General features: G+C 36.4%; 1 protein-coding gene across 5 annotated transcripts in view; it reads right to left on the minus strand.

The window, feature by feature from the left end:
- The window catches only part of USP25 (ubiquitin specific peptidase 25), a 158,862-nt gene that overhangs the window by 109,024 nt on the left and 26,727 nt on the right, over nt 1-23,111 (minus strand). For 4 of the 5 annotated variants that reach the window (XM_043893206.1, XM_043893204.1, XM_043893203.1 and 1 more), the window contains exons 3-4: nt 19,905-20,049; nt 6,637-6,760 (exon numbers count right to left, since the gene is read on the minus strand). In XM_043893206.1, the coding sequence (XP_043749141.1) occupies nt 6,637-6,760; nt 19,905-20,049 (269 nt within the window). Of the gene's footprint in view, nt 1-6,636; nt 6,774-19,904; nt 20,050-23,111 lie in introns of all 5 variants that reach the window. The other variant, XM_043893205.1, reaches the window with a different exon arrangement.

Here is a 23,111-nt window from a genome sequence, read left to right on the forward strand (position 1 = left end):
ATCTTGAAAACAAAATGGAGTTACAGATAAATAGCCTGGAGACAAAGATTGAGAAGATGCAAGAAATCTTTAATAAAGACCTAGAAGAAATAAAAAAGAGTCAATTAAAAATGAATAATGCAATGAATGAGATCAAAAACACCCTGGAGGGAACCAAGAGTAGAACAACAGAGACAGAAGATAGGATAAGTGAGGCAGAAGATTAAATGGTGGAAATAAATGAAGCAGAGAGGAGAAAAGAAAAAAGAATCAAAAGAAATGAGGACAACCTCAGGGACCTCTGGGACAATGTGAAATGCCCCAACATTCGAGTCATAGGAGTCCCAGAAGAAGAAGAAGACAAAAAGAAAGGCCATGAAAATATACTCGAGGAGATAATAGCTGAAAACTTCCCTAAAATGGGGAAGGAAATAGCCACCCAAGTCCAAGAAACCCAGAGAGTCCCAAACAGGATAAACCCAAGGCAAAACACCCCAAGGCACATATTAATCAAATTAACAAAGATCAAACACAAAGAACAAATATTAAAAGCAACAAGGGAGAAACAACAAATAACACACAAAGGGATCCCCATAAGGATAACAGCTGATCTATCAATAGAAACCCTCCAGGCCAGAAGGGAATGGCAGGACGTACTGAAAGTAATGAAAGAGAATAACCTACAACCTAGATTACTGTATCCAGCAAGGATCTCATTCAGATATGAAGGAGAATTCAAAAGCTTTACAGACAAGCAAAAGCTGAGAGAATTCAGCACCACCAAACCAGCTCTTCAACAAATGCTAAAGGATCTTCTCTAGACAGGAAACACAGAAAGGTTGTATAAACGTGAACCCAAAACAACAAAGTAAATGGCAACGGGACCACACCTATCAATAATTACCTTAAATGTAAATGGGTTGAATGCCCCAACCAAAAGACAAAGATTGGCTGAATGGATACAAAAACAAGACCCCTATATATGCTGTCTACAAGAGACCCACCTCAAAACAAGAGACACATACAGACTAAAAGTGAAGGGCTGGAAAAAAATATTTCAGGCAAATGGAGACCAAAAGAAAGCAGGAGTGGCAATACTCATATCAGATAAAATAGACTTTCAAATAAAGGATGTGAAAAGAGACAAAGAAGGAAACTACATAATGATCAAAGAATCAATCCAAGAAGAAGATAATAACAATTATAAATATATATACACCCAACATAGGAGCACTGCAATATGTACGGCAAACGCTAACGAGTATGAAAGAGGAAATTAATAGTAACACAATAATAGTGGGAGACTTTAATACCCCACTCACAACTATGGATAGATCAACTAAACAGAAAATTAACAAGGAAACACAAACCTTAAATGACACAATGGAGCAGCTAGACCTAATTGACATCTATAGGATGTTTCACCCCAAAACAATCAACTTCACCTTTTTCTCAAGTGCACACGGAACCTTCTCCAGAATAGATCACATCCTGGGCCATAAATCTAGTCTTGGTAAATTCAAAAAAATTGAAATCATTCCAGTCATCTTTTCTGACCACAGTGCAGTAAGATTAGATCTCAATTACAAGAAAAAAATTGTTAAAAATTCAAACATATGGAGGCTAAATAACACGCTTCTGAATAACCAACAAATCATAGAAGAAATCAAAAAAGAAATCAAAATATGCATAGAAATGAATGAAAATGAAAACACAACAACCCAAAACCTATGGGACACTGTAAAAGCAGTGCTAAGGGGAAGGTTCATAGCATTACAGGCTCACATCAAGAAACAAGAAAAAAGTCAAATAAATAACCTAACTCTACACCTAAAGCAACTAAAGAAGGAAGAAATGAAGAACTCCAGGGTTAGTAGAAGGAAAGAAATCTTAAAAATTAGGGCAGAAATAAATGCAAAAGAAACTAAAGAGACCATAGCAAAAGTCAACAAAGCTAAAAGCTGGTTTTTTGAATAAACAAAATTGACAAACCATTAGGAAGACTCATTAAGAAACAAAGAGAGAAGAACCAAATTTAAAAAAATTAGAAATGAAAATGGAGAGATCACAACAGACAACACTGAAATACAAAGGATCATAAGAGACTACTACCAGCAGCTCTATGCCAATAAAATGGACAACTTGGAAGAAATGGACAACTTCTTAGAAAAGTATAACTTTCCAAAACTGAACCAGGAAGAAATAGAAGATGTTAACAGAGCCATCACAAGCAAGGAAATCGAAACTGTAATCAGAAATCTTCCAGCAAACAAGCCCAGGACCAGATGGCTTCACAGCTGAATTCTACCAAAAATTTAGAGAAGAGCTAACACCTATCTTACTCAACTCTTCCAGAAAATTGCAGAAGAAGGTAAACTTCCAAACTCATTCTATGAGGCCACCATCACCCTAATTCCAAAACCAGACAAAGATGCCACAGAAAAAGAAAACTACAGGCCAATATCACTGATGAACACAGATGCAAAAATCCTTAACAAAATACTAGCAAACAGAATCCAACAACATATTAAAAAAATCATACACCATGACCAAGTGGGCCTTATTCCAGGAATGCAAGGATTCTTTAATATCTGCAAATCAATCAATGTAATACACCACATTAACAAATTGAAAGATTAAAAACCATATAAGCGTGCTAAATTGCTTCAGTGGTGTCTGACTCCTTGAAATCCCATGGACTGCATCCTTGCCAGGCTTCTCTGTGCATGGGATTCTCCACGCAACAATACTGGAGTGGGTTACTATACTCTCAGCTAGGGAATCTTCCCGATCCAGGGATCGAACTCAAGTCTCTTATGTCTCCTGCATTGGCAAGCAGGTTCTTTACCACTAGTGCCACCTGGGAAGCCATCAGTTCAGTTCAGTTCAGTCGCTCAGTCATGTCCGACTCTGCAACCCTATGAATCGCAGCACACCAGGCCTCCCTGTCCATCACCAACTCCTGGAGTTTACTCAGACTCATGCCCATCGAGTCGGTGATGCCATCCAGCCATCTCATCCTCTGTCGTCCCCTTCTCCTCCTGCCCCCAATCCTTCCAAACATCAGGGTCTTTTCCAATGAGTCAACTCTTCGCATGAGGTGGCCAAAGTGATGGAGTTTCAGCTTCAGCATCAGTCCTTCCAATGAACACCCAGGACTGATTTCTTTTAGGATGGATTGGTTGGATCTCCTTGCAGTCCAAGGGACTCTCAAGAGTCTTCTCCAACATCACTGTTCAAAAGCATCAATTTCACAGCACTCAGCTTTCCTCACAGTCCAACTCTCACATCCATACATGACCACTGGAAAAACCATAGCCTTGACTAGACAGATCTTTGTTGGCAAACTAATGTCTCTGCTTTTTAATATGCTGTCTAGGTTGGTCATAACTTTCCATCCAAGGAGTAAGCGTCTTTTAATATCATGGCTGCAGTTACCATCTGCACTGATTTGGAGCCCAAAAATATAAAAGTCTGACACTGTTTCCACTGTCTCCCCATCTATTTTCCATGAAGTGATGGGACCAGATGCCATGATCTTAGTTTTCTGAATGTTGAGCTTTAAGCCAACTTTTCACACTCCTCTTTCACTTTCATCAAAAGGCTTTTTAGTTCATCTTCACTTTCTGCCATAAGGGTGGTGTCATTTGCATATCTGAGGTTATTGATTATTTCTCCCAGCAATCTTGATTCCAGTTTGTGCTTCCTCCAGCCCAGCATGTCTCATGATGTACTCTGCATATAAGTTAACTAAGCAACGTGACAATATATAGCCTTGATGTACTCCTTTTCTGATCTGGAACCAGTCTGTTGTTCCATGTCCAGTTCTAACTGTTGCTTCTTGACCTGCATACAGGTTTCTCAAGAGGCAGGTCAGGTGGTCTGGTATTCCCATCTCTCAGGATTTCCCACAGTTTATTGTGCTCCACACAGTCGAAGGCTTTGGCGCAGTCAATAAAGCAGAAATAGATGTTTTTCTGGAATTCTCTTGCTTTTTCTATGATCCTGTGGATGTTGGTAATTTGATCTCTGGGTCCTCTGCCTTTTCTAAAACCAGTTGAACATCTGGAAGTTCATGGTTCATGAATTGCTGAACCCTGGCTTGGAGAATTTTGAGCATTACTTTACTAGTGTGTGAGATGAGTGCAATTGTGCAGTAGTTTGAGCATTCTTTGGGATTGCCTTTCTTTCGTTGGGATTGGAATGAAAACTGACCTTTTCCAGTCCTGTGACCACTGCTGAGTTTTCCAAATTTGCTGGCATAATGAGTGCAGCACTTTCACAGCATCATCTTTCAGGATTTGAAATAGCTTAACTGGAATTCCATCACCTCCACTAGCTTTGCTGGTAGTGATGCTTTCTAAGGCCTACCTGACTTCACATTCCAGGATGTCTGGCTCTAGGTGAGTGATCACACCATTGTGATTATCTGGCTCGTGAAGATCTTTTTTGTACAGTTCTTCTGTGTATTCTTGCCACCTCTTCTTAATATCTTCTGCTTCTGTTATGTCCATACCGTTTCTGTCTTTTATCGAACCCATCTTTGCGTGAAATGTTCCCTTGGTATCTCTAATTTTCTTGACGAGATCTCTAGTCTTTCCCATTCTGTTGTTTTCCTCTATTTCTTTGCATTGATCGCTAAGGAAGGCTTTCTTATCTCTCCTGGCTATTCTTTGGAACTCTGCATTCAAATGGGAATATCTTTCCTTTTCTCCTTTGGTTTTCGCTTCTCTTCTTTCCACAGCTATTTGTTAGCCCTTCTCAGACAACCATTTTGCCTTTTTGCATTTCTTTTCCATGGGGATGGTCTTGATCCCTGTCTCCTGTACAATGTCACAAACCTCCGTCCACAGTTCATCAGGCTCTCTGTCTATCAGATCTAGTCCCTTAAATCTATTTCTCACTTCCACTGTATAGTCATAAGGGATTTGATTTAGGTCAACCTGAATGGTCTAGTGGTTTTCCCTAGTTTCTTCAGTTTAAGTCTGAATTTGGCAATAAGGAGTTCATGATCTGAGCCACAGTCAGCTCCCAGTCTTGTTTTTGCTGACTGTATAGAACTTCTCCATCTTTGGCTGCAAAGAATATAATCAATCTGATTTCGGTGTCAACCATCTGGTGATATCCATGTGTAGAGTCTTCTCTTGTGTTGTTGGAAGAGGGTGTTTGCTATGACCAGTGCATTCTCTTGGCAAAACTCTCTTAGCCTTTGCCCTGCTTCATTCCGTACTCCAAGGCCAAATTTGTACATTACATTTTTATTTCTTTTTCACATAATAGATCCTCATTCCCTTTAAATATGAATTTCAACTGATGTATTTCATGTTTAAAATATTTCTTACAAAGTTTAAGTATTATCAAATTTTATAGTTATTCAAGACAATTATATCAATTCCAATTCATGTTTATAAGACAAAACTTAACTTTATAATTTCTCCAAATCCTTCAAAAAATCAGCCTAAATAAAATGACTGGAAATAGATATGCACTTTTGGTTTTCATTTAAAATTACTGCCATTAAATGATATTAGCTACCATTAAAGAAGAATATGAATTTTAATTAATTCTTACCATCTTAATATCTTACAAATCAGTTTCCAAAGTAACATTTAGAGACATGAAAAGGTATTACTATGATAAATTATGTGCCTTTGCTAATAAACATAGCATTTTGAGACATCTCCTCTCATATAGTAATTTCAGATTACTTAGAAACACACTATTAAATACTGTGTCAAGGGAAATTATCTGAGAAAGCTGGTACATTCTGCTACCAAACACCTCTGTTAACAGGGAAAAGAACACTGGAGTTGTAAGACTCATCTTAGTTGTGTGCCTTTGGAAAATCATTTAACCTCTTCAAAGATAAATTTCTTCCACAGTAAGATTAAATTGCCCCTGGCTCCAAAGAGTTGTGTAGATGATTATAGTCTGTTATAATTTAAAGTTTTTTTTTTTTTAAACCAAACTTATTTAATCCTTTGGTGGATCAAACTGTTTCAAACTAAACAGCTTTGGTAATTAAATCAAAAGATGCCTTCTATCACACTTCTTGGAATCTTGCTCATTTCTTTAAAAAAAAAAAAAACCTATGAATATACTATCATATTAAAGATCAGAAGTAGGCAAACTATGGCTCATGGGCGAAATCCAGCTGGCTGGCTATGTTTTTGTAAATCAAGATTTACTGGAACACAACTGTACTCATTAACTTATGTATTATCAGTGGCTGCCTTTATTTTACACTATAACGCTAGAGTTGAGTAACTGCAACAGAAACCAGATGGCCAACAAAGCCTAAAATATTTACAACTGGCATGTTACAGATAAAGTCAGCTGATCCCTGCTATAAATGACTGTAAGATGAATTGGACAATGGATCCAAAAGGAGTTAGGGAAGAAAAAAAATCAAAGTAATATTAAAACATACACTTAAACTTTATGCCTCAAAATGCCACTCCAAATCTAAATCTAAGATTCACATGCAATTAGATCCAAAATATGAACATTCTGGTTATATAAAATATAACAACAATACTGAAGGTTACTAATAGTTTATTTAGAATAATAAAGTATATCTTTGTGCCTCTTCAAGTTGAAGTTAATTATTATTTCTATTGTAAACAGTACTTATATCTATACAAATTGCATTTTTACCTGCTAATGGCTTGCTCCTCATCAGTTATTCCAGTCTCCCTGAATGCCCTGTTTGATTCCGCCAAACTCAAGGCAATTGCTCTCTGAAGATCATCTTTATCATCTCCAGTAAGATCAATCACATCTGAAAAGCAAAACTATGTTTCTCAAAATTAAGTCAAACAAAATGAAAGGTAACTCCTAATGTAGATTTTATAACCAATATACCCTTTCAAATCAAACCCAGCACCAACTTAATTCTGTACGGGAACCTCCCCAAAGAGAATGCAAACACATTTTAAATTGGTTATACTTTGAAATTTAATGTTCTTCCCTATAAAATCAAGAGCATAGATATTTTTCATTAGAGAAGACACAGTACTATGAAGTCTCTGATTAAAAGCTAATAAGCAGAAAGACTGCTAAAAACAGATTCTATAATAACAAAAATTGAAAGCAACAATTAAACATTTAAATTTATGCTTTCCGAAGTTAACCCACATATACACGTTTCAGTTAGTCCATACAACCTAGACATTTATCAAAGTATGATAATTAAATGAGCTCTCAAAGTTATGTTCCAGAAACTAACTGGCCATGTTGTTTAGTCACTAAGTCATATTCAATTCTTTTGCAACCATATGGACCGTGGCCCACCAGGCTCCACTGTTCATGGGATTTCACGTAAAAATACTGGAGTCGGTTGACATGACCTCCTCCAGGGGATCTTCCTGACCAAAGGATCGAACCCAGGTCTCTTGCACTGCAGATGGACACTTTACTGCTGGGCCACCAGGGAAGCCCAACTGACAACAGATACTTACATACACTTTTAAAGTCTGAAAGAATGTATGAAGCTGTCAACAAAGGTTAATTTTGAGAAGGAGGATTAGGGGGAAAAGAAAGTATAAGGATCCCTCATTTTCTAATTTCTGTTCTATGTTTTTTAATTATAAAAAGTTTTCATTTCATAAAAATAAAATATACACTAAATGAAATGTTTTCTTCAGTGAGAATAAAATAGTCTTGATGCTGTAAGTATTCTTTCTCAAAAGAATAAAGTCTATAACTATTACCACATTCAGAAAAACTGCTTTGTAATCCAATTTCCCAACATCTATTGATCTATTTCCTTAACCCAAAAGAGATCAATTATACCTCTATTATCATTTAAACAATGGCAAACCATAACATGTTGCTAAGTAGGAGATTACAAAATAAAAGGATGAGAAAGAGAAAGAAGTATAGCTGTCACTACCTTATCTTTGCATCGCTGGGATTATGCTGCTTAGTATTTTAGACAAGCTTTTTATTCATTTTGTTTATTTGTATTTGAGACATGTTAAATTATTTCTTTCCTTTGTAATCCGAGTATTACAAGAGTGAAACAAGAAAAAGGAGTAAGGAATGGGACATAAGGTGTCTGCATTCTACCATCTGAAAGTGAAGTGAAAGTCCCTCAGTCGTTTCTGATTCTTTGTGACCCTATGGACTACAGAGTCCATGGAATTCTCCAGGCCAGAATACTGGAGTGGGTAGCCTTTCCCTTCCCCAGGGGATCTTCCCAACTCAGAGATCAAACCCAGGTCTCCTGCATTGCAGGCAGATTCTTTACCAGCTGAGCCACAAGGGAAGCCCAAGAGTAATGGAGTGGGTAGCCTTTCCCTTCTCCAGCCGATTTCCCCGACCCAGGAATCAAACCAGGGTCTCCTGAATTGCAGGCAGATGCTTTACCAATTGAGCTATCAGGAAAGCCCAAAGTGAAAGTCAAAGTCACTCAGTCGTGTCCGACTCTTTGTGACCCCATGGACTATACAGTCCACGGAATTCTCCAGGCCAGAATACTGGAGTGGGTAGCCCTTCCCTTCTCCAGAGGATTTTCCCAACCCAGGGATCGAACCCAGGTCTCCTGCATTGCAGGCGGATTCTTTACGAGCTGAGCCACAAGGGAAGCCCATCTAGTTAAGGATTATATGTAACTATTTAAAAAAATTTTTCACACTTAGTAATAAATAAAATACATCAATAGATTCAAAAGTGTACTTCTATTGTTATATACACTTTTTCCTCCAAACAGTAGCTTGTAAGAATACTAAAAATATTAGAAATAACAGTTGGCCATAGAAGATTTTTTTAATTCTTTAGACAGTACAATCAAACCTTACAAAAGTGCAATAAAGTGAAAGTTGCTCAGTCGCGTCCCAATTCTTCACGACCCCATGAACTATACAGTCCATGGAATTCTCCAGGCCAGAATACTGGAGTGGGTAGCTGTTCCCTTCTCTAGGGGATCTTCCCAACCTAGAGATCAAACCCAGATCTCCAGCATTGCAGGCAGGTCTAAAAAAATTCAACCAAGTAAAACGTGGAACAGTTACAGAACCACTGCAGTGATACACCTGTCAGCAGGCTATGTCTGGTAGCTGTAGATGGATGGAGTCACCAGTGTGCGTCATCATTCAGTCCAGCTGAATATTGATTAAGGAAGCTAAACTAGAGAGGTATGAAATGGCCTCATAAAAATGAGATCATGGTCATTAAAAATGACTAAAACTTGGGTGACTAAAGAGAGAACAATAAAGTAAAAAAAATAACTTGAAAATCACAAAGAAGCAAACAGGTTTGGAGGACTTGATCAATTAGCCCCTCAGATTCCACCATCTCATGTTCCTAGTATGCGTTCTTCAATGACAGAAGCCGAAAAGATTAAAACAAACCAGCCTATTTTCCTGATTCACTTGTAGTTACGGTTTTGGATAAAATTTGGGTTCCACCAATCACATATACTATAGCATGAGATGTGAAAGGCAGCTATGAGGAGGAAGGCACTCTCCTGCTGCTTTTGGCTGTTTTTTTCCCAGCATGACTGAACAGATGTGAGCTGCTCCACAGTAGCACTCCAGCTTCCAGCTTCAGGATGTCAAGAGAGACAGCAGAGGCAGTAACCAGACTCTGTGCTCCAGTGTCCAGGCACAGCTTAGTCCAGTTACCTGATCCTGGATGGTTCTCCGTGGGCAACAGCTATAAAGCTCTGTTCTCAACTGTCCCACAGGCAGTCTCCTGATCCACTGTCTCCCTGACTGTGGCAGATGGAGTAGCTTCGCTGGCTGGCCAGTCCTGCAAGAATCTGGGAGTCATTTCAGAAAGCTGAGCTAGAGATCCTTCTTCCAGTGCTCCCACCGATTTTTTTTTTTAAACAATCTAGTCCCCTGTATTAAATTTCTTCTTTGAAACTATCTAAAGTGTTTACTGTTTCACAACTGACAAGTAAACTAAGCTGACTAGAGCAGAAACTCACTTAGAAATAGCAACAAGTTATATTTCGAGCTTTTCATAATTCAGCAATCGTAACTCGAGAAACACAAAAGCAAAAAGTAAGGCAAGATGCTTTTAACCCTATTTCATAAACAAAATAACTGAAGTTGCAAGAAATGAAATCTAATATCATAAGAGTAAAAGAAAGGTAGACAGACTTCAAATTTAAGTCCTCAAATTATTAAATCCAGTGGTCTCCCCTCCATTCTAGCAGTACCCAAGTGTAATCCATGGATTCTCGGGGATCCCCAGTGACTCTATCACGGAAGGGGTTCCTTAAGTAAAAAATGCTCTCATAAAAAATGTTATGATGTTATCTGTCTTTCCTGCTATGGTCACATTTACAGTTATTATGCAAAACAACAGGGCATTAAACCACTGTGTCTTAGCACAAATCAAGGTAGCAGCATCAAGTTATATAAGCAATTCATTATATTACAACTATACACATTCATAATTCAAAAAAAAAGCCAATCTCTCTTAAATCCTTAATAAGAGAAAATTAATTTTATGAAATCTCAAACACTGTTTTACATGGTCTTTTACTTCTATGTGACAAAACTGGACATATGCACAGTAGTTCTGTTACATATGCAAAGTATGCTGTTGCTAAAGAAAAAAGCACTAGTGCATTGCTTGAGCTGCAAGTTGAACTCAATGAATTTTTTCATGGAGCACTATTTTTACTTGATATTACAACTGATAAACTACAAACTATGATTAATCAGACATCAGTATTTGACAGACATTTTCTCAAAAAAAGGGGAGCCTGTCACTTGAAAAACAAATGAGACTATTTGCTGCCAATGGTAACTATGGAATTTTCAAGCAGAAGTTGCAACTTCAGAAAACTTGTTTCTATCACTATGAGTGATATCTTCCCAATACTTTAAAGGCTTTTCTGGTGAAATCAAGTGATATTAACAATTTCTATTTGTTTTGTAATGTAGATGTTCTTCAAACATTTGGAAGGAAATTCTTTCCAAATTACCAATGCCTTGTGTTACTAAATGATGCATGGATTAACAAGTCAATTCAAAGAGCAAGGTAAGATCCTAGGAGCATCTTTTGTTCTAATACTTGGTCTCTGACCCAGTTCCTGACAAACAGCTCCTGTATCACTTGGCATTTTCTAGGTGACAGGAGCATCTTTTCTTCTAAAGAGATGACTCTTGGTGGGCTCCAGACTGACTTCAGGATGGGCCAGAAAGACTAAGTCATGATGAGAAGCTTGCAACTTGGAGCCCCATGTCCCATCCTCTAGAGAGATATATATGAGGGACAATTAACAAACAATCAAGCCTGCCTGATGAAACTGCCATAAAAATTCCCAAGTACAAGGTCTGGAGAGCTTCCAGGTTGATGAACATATCCATACGCTGGGAGGGTGGTACATCTTAACTCCACAAGGCAGAAACTTCTGGCTTGGGACTTTTCCAGACTATACAAGTGTGCTCTATACACCTCTCCATCTGGCTGTTCATCCTTTATCATAGCCTTTAATATAATAAACTAATAAAAAGTGTTTACCTGAGTTGTGAGCCATTAGAGCAAATTATCAAACTTGAGGGGATTACGAGAACTACTAATCTGAAGCCAAGTCAAACAGAACATAGGTAACCCTGGGGACCCACTACTTGTGACTGGTGTCTAAGGTAGGAGTTTTGTGGGACTGAGAATTTAGCCTGTGGCGTTTGATGCTAACTCCAGGTAAATGGTGTCAGAATTGTAGAACACCCAGCTGATGTCACAGAACTGGTCGTATACAGGGAAAAAAAACCTCACATATCTGGTATCAGAGGAATTAAGTGTGTGCAGAAGAAAAAAGTAATTATAGTTTTTAAAGCTAGGAAGACTGGCTGACCAGACTATCGTCCCTTAATTGAAATTCTGAGATTTGTTCCTTTAAGCAATGTAGAAGGTTAAGTATAGTTACACTTTAATTACAATAATTTTCTCCATGATGCTCATAAAGCTTCTTCTTTCCAGAGGTTATTTTAGAACCATACAGCCATACAGCAATACTGAATTATTATAACCTACATGCATATCAAATACATATGTCCATCATCAACACCCAGAGTTTGCTCAAACTCACTCCATTCAGTCAGTGATGCCATCCAACTATCTCATCTTCTGTCATCCCCTTCTCCTCCCGCTTTCAAACTTTCCCAGCATCAGGGTCTTTCCAAATGAGTCAGTTCTTCGCATCAGGTGGCCAAAGTATTGGAATTTCAGCTTCAACATCAATCCTTCCAATGAACATTCAGGACTGATCATCTTTAGGATGGACTGGTTGGATCTCCTTGCAGTCCAAGGGACTCTCAAGAGTCTTCTCCAACACCACAGTTCAAAATCATCAATTCTTCAGCACTCAGGTTTCTTTATAGTCCAACTGTCACACCCATATATGACCACTGGAAAAACCATACCCTTGACTAGATGGACCTTTGTTGACAAAGTAATGTCTCTGCTTTTTAATATGCTGTCTAGGTTGGTCATAACTTTCCTTCCAAGGAGTAAGTGTCTTTTAATTTCATGGCTGCAGTTACCATCTGCACTGATTTTGGAGCCCCCAAAAATAGTCAGCCACTGTTTCCCCATCTATTTTCCATGAAGTGATGGGACCAGATGCCATGATCTTAGTTTTCTGAATGTTGAGCTTTAAGCCAACTTTTCACTCTCCTCTTTCACTTTCATCAAGAGGCTCTTTAGTTCTTCTTCACTTTCTGCCATAAGGGTGGTGTCATCTGCATATCTGAGGTTATTGATATTTCTCCTGCAATCTTAATTCCAGCTTGTGCTTCATCCAGGCCAGCATTTCTCATGATGTACACTGCATGCAAGTTAAATAAGCAAGGTGATAATATACAGCCTTGATGTGCTCCTTTTCTATTTGGAATCAGTCTGTTGGTCAATGTCCAGTTCTAACTGTTGTTTCTTGACCTGAATACAGGTTTCTCAAGAGGCAGGTCAGGTGGTCTAGTATTCCCATCTCCTTCAAAATTTTTCACAGTTTATTGTGATCCACACAGTCAGAGCTTTTGGCATAGTCAATAAAGCAGAAACAGATGTTTTTCTGGGACTCTCTTGCTTTTTGATGATCCAATGAATGTTGGCAATTTGATCTCTGGTTCCTCTGCCTTTTCTAAAACCAGCTTGAACATCTAGAAGTTCACGGTTCACTGAAGCCTGGCCTGGAGAATTTTGAGCATTACTTTACTAGTATGTGAGATGAGTACAATTGTGCAGTAGTTTAAGCATTCTTTGGCATTGCCTTTCTCTGGGGTTGGAATGAAAACTGACCTTTTCCAGTCCTGTGGCCACTGCTGAGTTTTCCAAATTTGTTGGCATATTGAGTGCAGCACTTTCACAGCATCACCTTTTAGGATTTGAAATAGCTCAATTGTTTAGTAGTAAACAATTTCTAATTGGCAAAAGTCAATTACAAAAATTTAGCCTTTGTAAAAAATTCCATCCAATGCCAAGGTACAACCTTGGTAAAACACTAAGGTTCCTTTCAACCAATCCTTCCATCAGTACTAGAAGAAATGTGAACGGAATTCAAGGGCACAATCATGTTAGTGTCAGCTGAGTAACACTGTAGAAAAATCACAGTACAAAAACCTATGAACAGTACTCTCCAACATTTCAAGACTGCCCAAAATAAAACATTTTTTTTCCTGTAAAGTCAGAAATACATGCATCAAAACATAACATTCACCTTAATAAATCCTTCTAAAAATTTACACACCAAGTACCAAACATTTCTCTGCTAACTCCAAAATACAGAAAGCCATCAACTTAACAACAGACTTCAAATGTATACATCATTTATCATTCATAATTCATTTTCTCATGAAAATGGTACATAAAATGACATGAGGAGTCCAAGTTAGCTCAGAAGAGTCAATTTAGTCCATAATCTAATTGAACTACAATGTATGTAAGATTGTAGTTACATCTACAATGTAAGATTTTGATTTAGGTGGGTAGAAAGTTCTTTCATTATTTTCCTCACCTACATAAGGCTAATCCTAGGGGAAACACTTTTCTTTCTTTCTTTTTTTTTTTAATAAGCCAAGCTTATACTTACCATCAGCAAAGATTTCCAGGCAGAGAAGTGATATGAATAGAAAGAACTGTTTGGGAAGGTAAGAATTAAAAGTGCTGGACAAGTGTTTGAGAAGAGTTGTAAAAAGAATATGTACCAGGGCAGAAAAACTGAAGGAAAAAGTAGGCACGTAAAAACTGACAGACAAACACTGAAGGGGAAAGTGTGCACATAAAAACTGACAGAACTGCAAACTACATGGTGGTTCTGAGAGATGAGGAAAAGCTGGAGGGGGAAAAAAAATCACTGAGCCGCCAGAAGGAAGGGGATGCCCTTAAAAGAAAAAAGCAAAGATGAAGAAAGAGATTATAAGCAGGTGAATGGAAATGAGGAAAAGACCATTCTCAGCCTCACTCTGCTTCAACCATGGTTGTTGTCCTCACCATTCACCAAAACACTCCTGCCTCAAGGCCCAGCCTGGGTCACACTTCGCTCAGACATCCTGGAGGTTCCGCCCCTCACTTCTTCGGGCAGCTGTATAAATGAGACAGTCCCCGTCCAACCCTCCATCTAAAATACCACAGCCTGTGTCTGAACTGCAAACCCATCCCTGTCACCCTCTGTCCTTCTACCCTGCTCTGTTCTTCACAAACTTACCACCAGACATTTTTTATTTATTATTTACCATCAGTCTTCCCCCTAGGTTAATGCAGACACTTCTTGATATTTTTTAATGGCCTAAAAGAGTACTTGATTTGTATTAGGAAATCAATAAATATCTGTTAAGCAAATAAAGGTTAATATCTAGACTGGAATAGAAATAAAATTAATCAGTGATCTTCATAGTGGCACTAGCTAGAATACTTGAGAATATATACTTCATCCATCGAACACTTTTTCCAGATAAAGGACAAATAGCATAACAAGGTGTCATGTTAAAAGAATACTTAAAAGCAAGAAGACATAATAGAAATTGTGCTGCTCACTGCACTCTCCCATTCTTTTCCAACCTTATCATTGCTAAACACAGATTCTCCAAAACAGTGATGTCCAATAAAACTTCCTGTGATGGTGGAAATGTATTATTATCCACACAGCCCAATACAGTAGCCACTAGTTACATGTTGATGACTACTGCCCATTTTAAATGTATCTATGGCAACAGAAAAACTGAGATTTGGGATTATTTAAATTGTTGTTAAATTTAAGTTGTCACATGTAACTACTGGCAACTGTATTAACTCAGTTCTAAACGGTGTTGCTCTGTTTTTAATAGTTGCTGCTAAATTTACAACAGCAGCACTGTTAAGTAAGAAAAGGGTAATAAAGGAGCCCTATCCTGAGTTTGTCATCTATTTCATCATGTTTTCTGACTTGGAAAAAACTAAAAATTATCATTCTGTATTAGTCAACAAAAACTGCAAATGCCACAGCCATCATTTTGTCCTAAAATTACAGAAAATAAAGTTATACAAGCAATTCTACAGTGTATGTCTGACACAGAATGTATGCCTAACTGCATCTAATCAGCTACAAGTTATTTGCATACCACTGTAGCATCTCATTTTTAGGCTTAACTGACTTTTGGTGAATCATGCATTAGAAATCTCTACAGAAAGAGATTTAACTTCTATCTCACTTTTTTCTTTCTGCAGTTGCTTATTTAACAAATTTGGTGAATGGAAAAAATTATCAGTGTTCAATTAGTAAATCCTAAACTTCTCAACATAAGTGATTTACCCTCAGCAGGGATGAGAGCACTAGACTGGAATCCGTCTATAATTTTTGCTTTAAATCTAAAAAAAAAAAAAAAAAAAAAAAAATCAATTTTAGACTAGTGAAGCAATACAACCAAGACTAGAGTTCCAGGACAGAACTTAACATCTTTCTCACTTTCTGTGCAATCCTTATCAAATAATTCAAGTTCTTCTGTAAAAAGAAATACAGCAATTAAAAAAAAAATACAATGCTTTTAAATTTGTGAAGGGTCTACCACTTAACACTCACTCCAGTGTGTTATATTAATTTCTCTAAAACTTAAGTCGATATGTGGCATTACTTTCTATGTTAAAATTACCTACCCAAATCCCTCTTATCTTTTGATCCATACTTTGATTGCACAATTGTAGCACATCTTGTTCTGGTGGGCATATACTGTTTTTTCCCTGTTTTAAAAAAGTTCAAAAGAATTTAATGATCAAGAAAGAAAGAGTATTACTATCTGATTTCAAATTGGGCAAAAGCCTTGTATGGTCATGTCTGTGACAGAGTTTGCCATGACACAAAAACCACACAATCTCTTCTCTGATTATTAAATACACCTATGATATCTCAGTATCTTGCACTGTTTCCTAGTCCCCTTTGTATTTTTAATTGCAAAATTTCTAACACAATCATTTTACTTCTCGTTTAAGCTGGAGACAGGAGGCACTCATTTGACAATTCACAATATCCAGTCTAAATGGGATAAAAGTAATTTTTAAATGTGCCTCAACTATATGCTAACAGTACTACAAAAAAGTACCCCCCCAACAGGATTTATTTATAGCTTGGAATGTTATCAAAACAATACTTCTTAATTCCTTTATGCAGAGTACAAGCTTTCCTTGAAATGTTACCTTTTCTCTCAAAAATGAAAAGTAAAAATACACTGAGGCCAGTAATCGCCCTACCAACTACTGAAAATGTAATTACTTCTTCAGTATTAAAGTTCACAAACAGTATGTCCACAAACATGTGTTCTCCTCTCAAATGACATAATTTGCTTTCTTTTCTGAAGTACTTGGGTATATGAAAATTGCCCTACAACCCCAAATGTGACTTCTATGGAACATTAGTTTGAAAACTAAATTTTTCTAGTCATCCAAAAAACATGTATTTAGTTCTTCTAAAAGAGACCTTTAGTTACAAGTTTTATTCTAGTTTATAACAACAAGGAACCATTATGTGTTTAGCATTAGAGACTTTTATTTCAAAACATAAATGTTTTGTCAGCACTACAACCAACAGATGACAAAAAGTTAGCAAGGTTTATTTATGCCTTAGCCCTGTTTATAACAGATTTTACACTTGGAAAAAAAAAAAAAGAGAGAAGAAATTGAAAAAACAAAAACCCTTGCCATTATTTGAAAGAATTAAGTTCAAGTATGGTCAATTTTCAAGTAACAAGGTATTTCACATAAAATTAAGAAAATGCTCAAAAAGAGTTTTTTATTGAGAACAATCCCTTGAAAATTTCCTCACACTCTGATCACTCCAACACTCCACACTCCTTTAGCACTCACACTTTTATTCAAGAAGAGGTCTGCATTTAAATATATTTATTCATATATATTTATTTTCTGTCCTTCCCTTATTTAACCACTCGTTCCAAGAATTAAAAATAAACAAGAGATTTCATTTTTCCTCAGCAATTATAGCATAGTAATTTAAAGAATGTGCTGAATGCATGACATTTACTTCTCAGTTTTAAACCATGTAACACTATTATGACATGACTAAATTTAAACGCTGAATCAAGACTATTTCATAAAGGCAGTCGTATTTAAAAATCTGAAAAAAATATAATTTGTAAAATGGAAAAAAATTATTTTTACCTCATAAGCTATATTTTCTCACTTTGATACTAATACTATTATAGTACAATCACCTCACTATAATTTTACAATTTTTTTTCTCAATAATCTCAAACCAACTTTATGAATATACTATACAAATTATTCTATTATTAAATATGAGTTAGCACTCTGGTTAGAAGGATAGCTCAGTTTATCAATAAAGAAATTAAAACAACAAGCAATTTGTTCAGGAAGATAATCAATGAGATGAAACCAGAAACTCCATCTATCATTTCTTTCAAGGGAAATATAAAAGTACTTGGTGCATACTTTTCAAGAGCTACACATATATACACACACACACAAATTTTTTTTCAATTAACAAATGGAACACACACTTTCTGAAATCAACTTTCTTTCTCCCTAAGAGCACCTATTCAAATCTTTCATTTTGTCCATAACATTTTCACTACTCCTTGTCAAAATTCTTGAACAGGTGTTAACATGTGGCTCAAAGAATATTTTCTAATTTTCACACAACAAATAAGGTATCTTTTTGATGACAGCCTTATAATCCTAATTATTCCCTGTATATGTTGTCTCATGTCACAAAGTCTACCATCTATATTAAGAGTTCACAGCTATCATTCTAAAATCTTTCCATCCTTTCAACTAAAACACTGAACCATGTCTACTCAATTTCCTGTTTCTTTCACTTTAACCACCTGTCTTCAGTCAAAATCTTTTTTCCTTTTTCTACCTAACTTCATTTTCCTCCCAAGTCTCAGAACCTTAAAAGATATGAAATGTTATTCTCACATATTAATTCCTTCTCTATTTATACCACTATCTTTTTTCTAACTTCTTGTAACAAGTTTCTCAATCTTGTTCAAGAGAACTTTCACTGGTTTCAAAATAGCTTACACATATTATCAAAAATAACTCAACAAGCACTTTTTTGAGAAACCATGACATCCTAGTATAATGGTGGGACTATAGACACTCTATTGCCCTGTTAAGTTTACAGTTTGGTAAGCAAGAAAGGCACAGCAAATAATTGCAAAATAACACAGTACTCATTAAGACAGAAGTACACTCTGGGTGTTAAGAGAAGCACTCAGTTTAACATAGAAGCTAGACAAAATACTCTCAAGCCAGCAGTTCCTGAGCAATGGCTTAGAGCCCCAGAAGAAATCAGACTGGTGATTTCTAGGTGAAGGCTAGGGGGGATTCCAGACAGAAGTAACAAGTGTAACGACAGGAGAAATTAAATAGCACTGTGTGGATGAGAACTTCCAAGCTATTTTCCATTATTACAGTGTAAAGTGAGAAGAGGAAAACAGTGGAAAATGAAGTTAGAGATGTAGGTAGGGGCCAAGACACAGTTTGTCTTGAACTTGGATACAGCAATTGAGTTTGTCTTACACAAAGCTTCTGCCATCACCTATTATCTGTGTGAGATAGGAGTATCCCAGCTTTGGAGACACAAGACCATTTGTGGAACAAAAATACAAAGATTACCTTGAAATTCTGAGATTAAGATATTTTATCAACAACATTAAACAGCATTTAATGCCAATCAGTAGCTATAAACATCTATATGAATGAAATCTTTCTGGCTGTTTCCTAACTTTAAGAACATTTACAAACAAAACCAAAAAATTCTCTTTGAGGACAAGTTAGTAACCACACTTTTCAAATCCAGAATGCACAGAAATACCTAGTTTATATAATGCAGTTACTACATCATAATGAGATAGAAACAAAGATTAAAAAAAAAACTTGGCTATATAAGCATAAATTATTCATATTATGAAGAAAAGTTAGAGTTCTGTGTAAAATTTTCTGTATGTTCGTATGTGTACACGCATGTTTATTTATTTTGTTCGGCTGTATAAACCTTCTTCCAAGATCATTTTTGGAGAGGGGTTGGAGTTGAGGGAAGGAAAATTCTGTTGAACAGTAAATCATACCAGTAATTAAAAAAATACTTTATCTTCAAAAATAATACTAAGGTCTCTACCAACACTTAATATCTATAAAACAAATGACTGTGCCCTATTTAAAATTCTAGAAATTTTTAATAAGCAACACCTTTAGATGTTTCATATTTTAAAACAATACTATATGAAATGTTTTATGAAAGAATATTTAACTTAAATATAATCTTTTACTTCCAAACTGGAAAAAAATACAGCAGCTGAAAAAAAAAAAAAAAAAAATACAGCACTTTTCAACAAGAAGAGCCAAAGCTAAAGTCATTTCTTTTTCCGTCCTTCACCTCTGCTTAAACAAAACACAGCCCCAAGCAAAAGTTTTCATTACATTCTAATTAATATATTAAGAAAGAGAAGTAAACTTACTTGTATCTGCTTGGCTGCCCACACTGATGTATCTGTCATTGCCAGGAAGCGCTGTTTGGTAGTAAGTTGTTTCCTCCTGCTGAGGGGTCTTGGCATTCTTTGCAGTAAGGAAAGCCACTGCTAGCTCCAAGTTTCCATTACTATCCTTCAAATATCAAGAACAGAACATCAAATGTTTTGTAGTAAGTATACACTTGCATATGATTTATGTAATTTTCTCCATAACTATGCTAATAGTAAAAATCATTTTCAGACTTAAAATTACAACTATGTGATTCTTAATTTTACAATATAAATTCACTGTAAACACAGTATACTATATCAACAGTAATTCCTTTATTATTAATTAAAACTAATATAATGCAAAAATTGATTCTATAAATAATTTGTTTTCCATTGCTTTTATTTTTTTTTTATTAGTTGGAGGCTAATTACTTCACAACATTTCAGTGGGTTTTGTCATACATTGATATGAATCAGCCATAGATTTACACGTATTCCCCATCCCGATCCCCCCACCCACCTCCCTCTCCACCCAATTCCTCTGGGTCTTCCCAGTGCACCAGGCCCGAGCACTTGTCTCATGCATCCAGCCTGGGCTGGTGATCTGTTTCACCATAGATAATATACATGCTGTTCTTTTGAAACATCCCACCCTCACCTTCTCCCACAGAGTTCAAAAGTCTGTTCTGTATTTCTGTGTCTCTTTTTCTGTTTTGGATATAGGGTTATCGTTACCATCTTTCTAAATTCCATATATATGTGTTAGTATGCTGTAATGTTCTTTATCTTTCTGGTTTACTTCACTCTGTATAATGGGCTCCAGTTTCATCCATCTCATTAGGACTGATTCAAATGAATTCTTTTTAACGGCTGAGTAATATTCCATGGTGTATATGTACCACAGCTTCTTTATCCATTCATCTGCTGATGGGCATCTAGGTTGCTTCCATGTCCTGGCTGTTCTAAACAGTGCTGCGATGAACATTGGGGTGCACGTGTCTCTTTCAGATCTGGTTTCCTCAGTGTGTATGCCCAGAAGTGGGATTGCTGGGTCATATGGCAGTTCTATTTCCAGTTTTTTAAGAAATCTCCACACTGTTTTCCATAGCGGCTATACTAGTTTGCATTCCCACCAAAAGTGTAAGAGGGTTGCCTTTTCTCCACACCCTCTCCAGCATTTATTGCTTGTAGACTTTTGGATAGCAGCCATCCTGACTGGCGTGTAATGGTACCTCATTGTGGTTTTGATTTGCATTTCTCTGATGATGAGTGATGTTGAGCATCTTTTCATGTGTTTGTTAGCCATCTGTATGTCTTCTTTGGAGAAATGTCTGTTTAGTTCTTTGGCCCATTTTTTGATTGGGTCATTTATTTTTCTGGAATTGAGCTGCAGGAGTTGCTTGTATATTTTTGAGATTAATCCTTTGTCTGTTTCTTCATTTGCTATTATTTTCTCCCAATCTGAGGGCTGTCTTTTCACCTTACTTATAGTTTCCTTTGTAGTGCAAAAGCTTTTAAGTTTCATTAGGTCCCATTTGTTTAGTAATAGAAGCAGAGAAAGCCTTTGACAAAATTCAACACTCATTTATGATTAAAACTCTCCAGAAAGCAGGAATAGAAGGAACATACCTCAACATAATAAAAGCTATATATGACAAACCCACAGCAAGCATCACCCTCAATGGTGAAAAATTGAAAGCATTTCCCCTGAAATCAGGAAAAAGACAAGGGTGCTCACTCTCACCACTAATATTCAACATAGTTTTGGAAGTTTTGGCCACAGCAATCAGAGCAGAAAAAGAAGTAAAACGAATCCAGATAGGAAAAGAAGAAGTGAAACTCTCACTGTTTGCAGATGACATGATCCTCTACATAGAAAACCCTAAAGACTCTTCCAGAAAATTACTAGAGCTAATCAATGAATATAGTAAAGTTGCAGGATATAAAATTAACACACAGAAATCCCTTGCATTCCTATATACTAACAATGAGAAAACAGAAAGAGAAATTAAGGAAACAATACCATTCACCATTGCAACAAAAAGAATAAAATACTTAGGAGTATATCTACCTAAAGAAACAAAAGACCTATACATAGAAAACTATAAAACACTGATGAAAGAAATCAAAGAGGACACAAACAGATGGAGAAACATACCGTGTTCATGGATTGGAAGAATCAATATTGTCAAAATGGCTATTCTACCCAAAGCAATCTATAGATTCAATGCAATCCCTATCAAGCTACCAACGGTATTTTTCACAGAACTAGAAAAAATAATTTCACAATTTGTATGGAAATACAAAAAACCTCGAATAGCCAAAGTAATCTTGAGAAAGAAGAATGGAACTGGAGGAATCAACCTGCCTGACTTCAGACTCTACTACAAAGCCACAGTCATCAAGACAGTATGGTACTGGCACAAAGACAGAAATATAGATCAATGGAACAGAATAGAAAGCCCAGAGATAAATCCACGAACCTATGGACACCTTATCTTTGACAAAGGAGGCAAGGATATACAATGGAAAAAAGACAACCTCTTTAACAAGTGGTGCTGGGAAAACTGGTCAACCACTTGTAAAAGAATGAAACTAGAACACTTTCTAACACCATACACAAAAATAAACTCAAAATGGATTAAAGATCTAAATGTAAGACCAGAAACTATAAAACTCCTAGAGGAGAACATAGGCAAAACACTCTCCGACATAAATCACAGCAAGATCCTCTATGACCCACCTCCCAGAATATTTCCATTGCTTTTTTATATCTGCTTAGCAAAAGTCCAATCATAAACTTATACTTCGAAGCAAATGAACAAACTAAAAAATGTTTTCTGGAACTTGCTATCTAAAACAGTGAAAAACAAATATTTAAAAATAGTACTTCAGCAAACAAGAACAATAACAGATATTCTCTTTAATATTTACGCTGAATGCCTACTTAGAGGCAAACTAACAAGCAAATATCAGACTCATAAGTAGAAAACAGCATCAGTGGCCTGAAAGCTTGACAGAGAGACACACAGAACTCCAGAATACTGTGGAGATGAAAATTCTACCCAAATTAAATACATAAACAATATTCTAAAAATTCAGAAGAAAAACAGATGCTAAAAACACTAAGAATTTTTGACAACAAAATCATGAGAGAAACTTGCCCAGTTATCTCTATATTCTCTCTACAGTTAACAATAAAAA

Source organism: Cervus elaphus, chromosome 31, assembly GCF_910594005.1.
Source record: "Cervus elaphus chromosome 31, mCerEla1.1, whole genome shotgun sequence".
Classification (NCBI taxonomy): domain Eukaryota; kingdom Metazoa; phylum Chordata; class Mammalia; order Artiodactyla; family Cervidae; genus Cervus; species Cervus elaphus.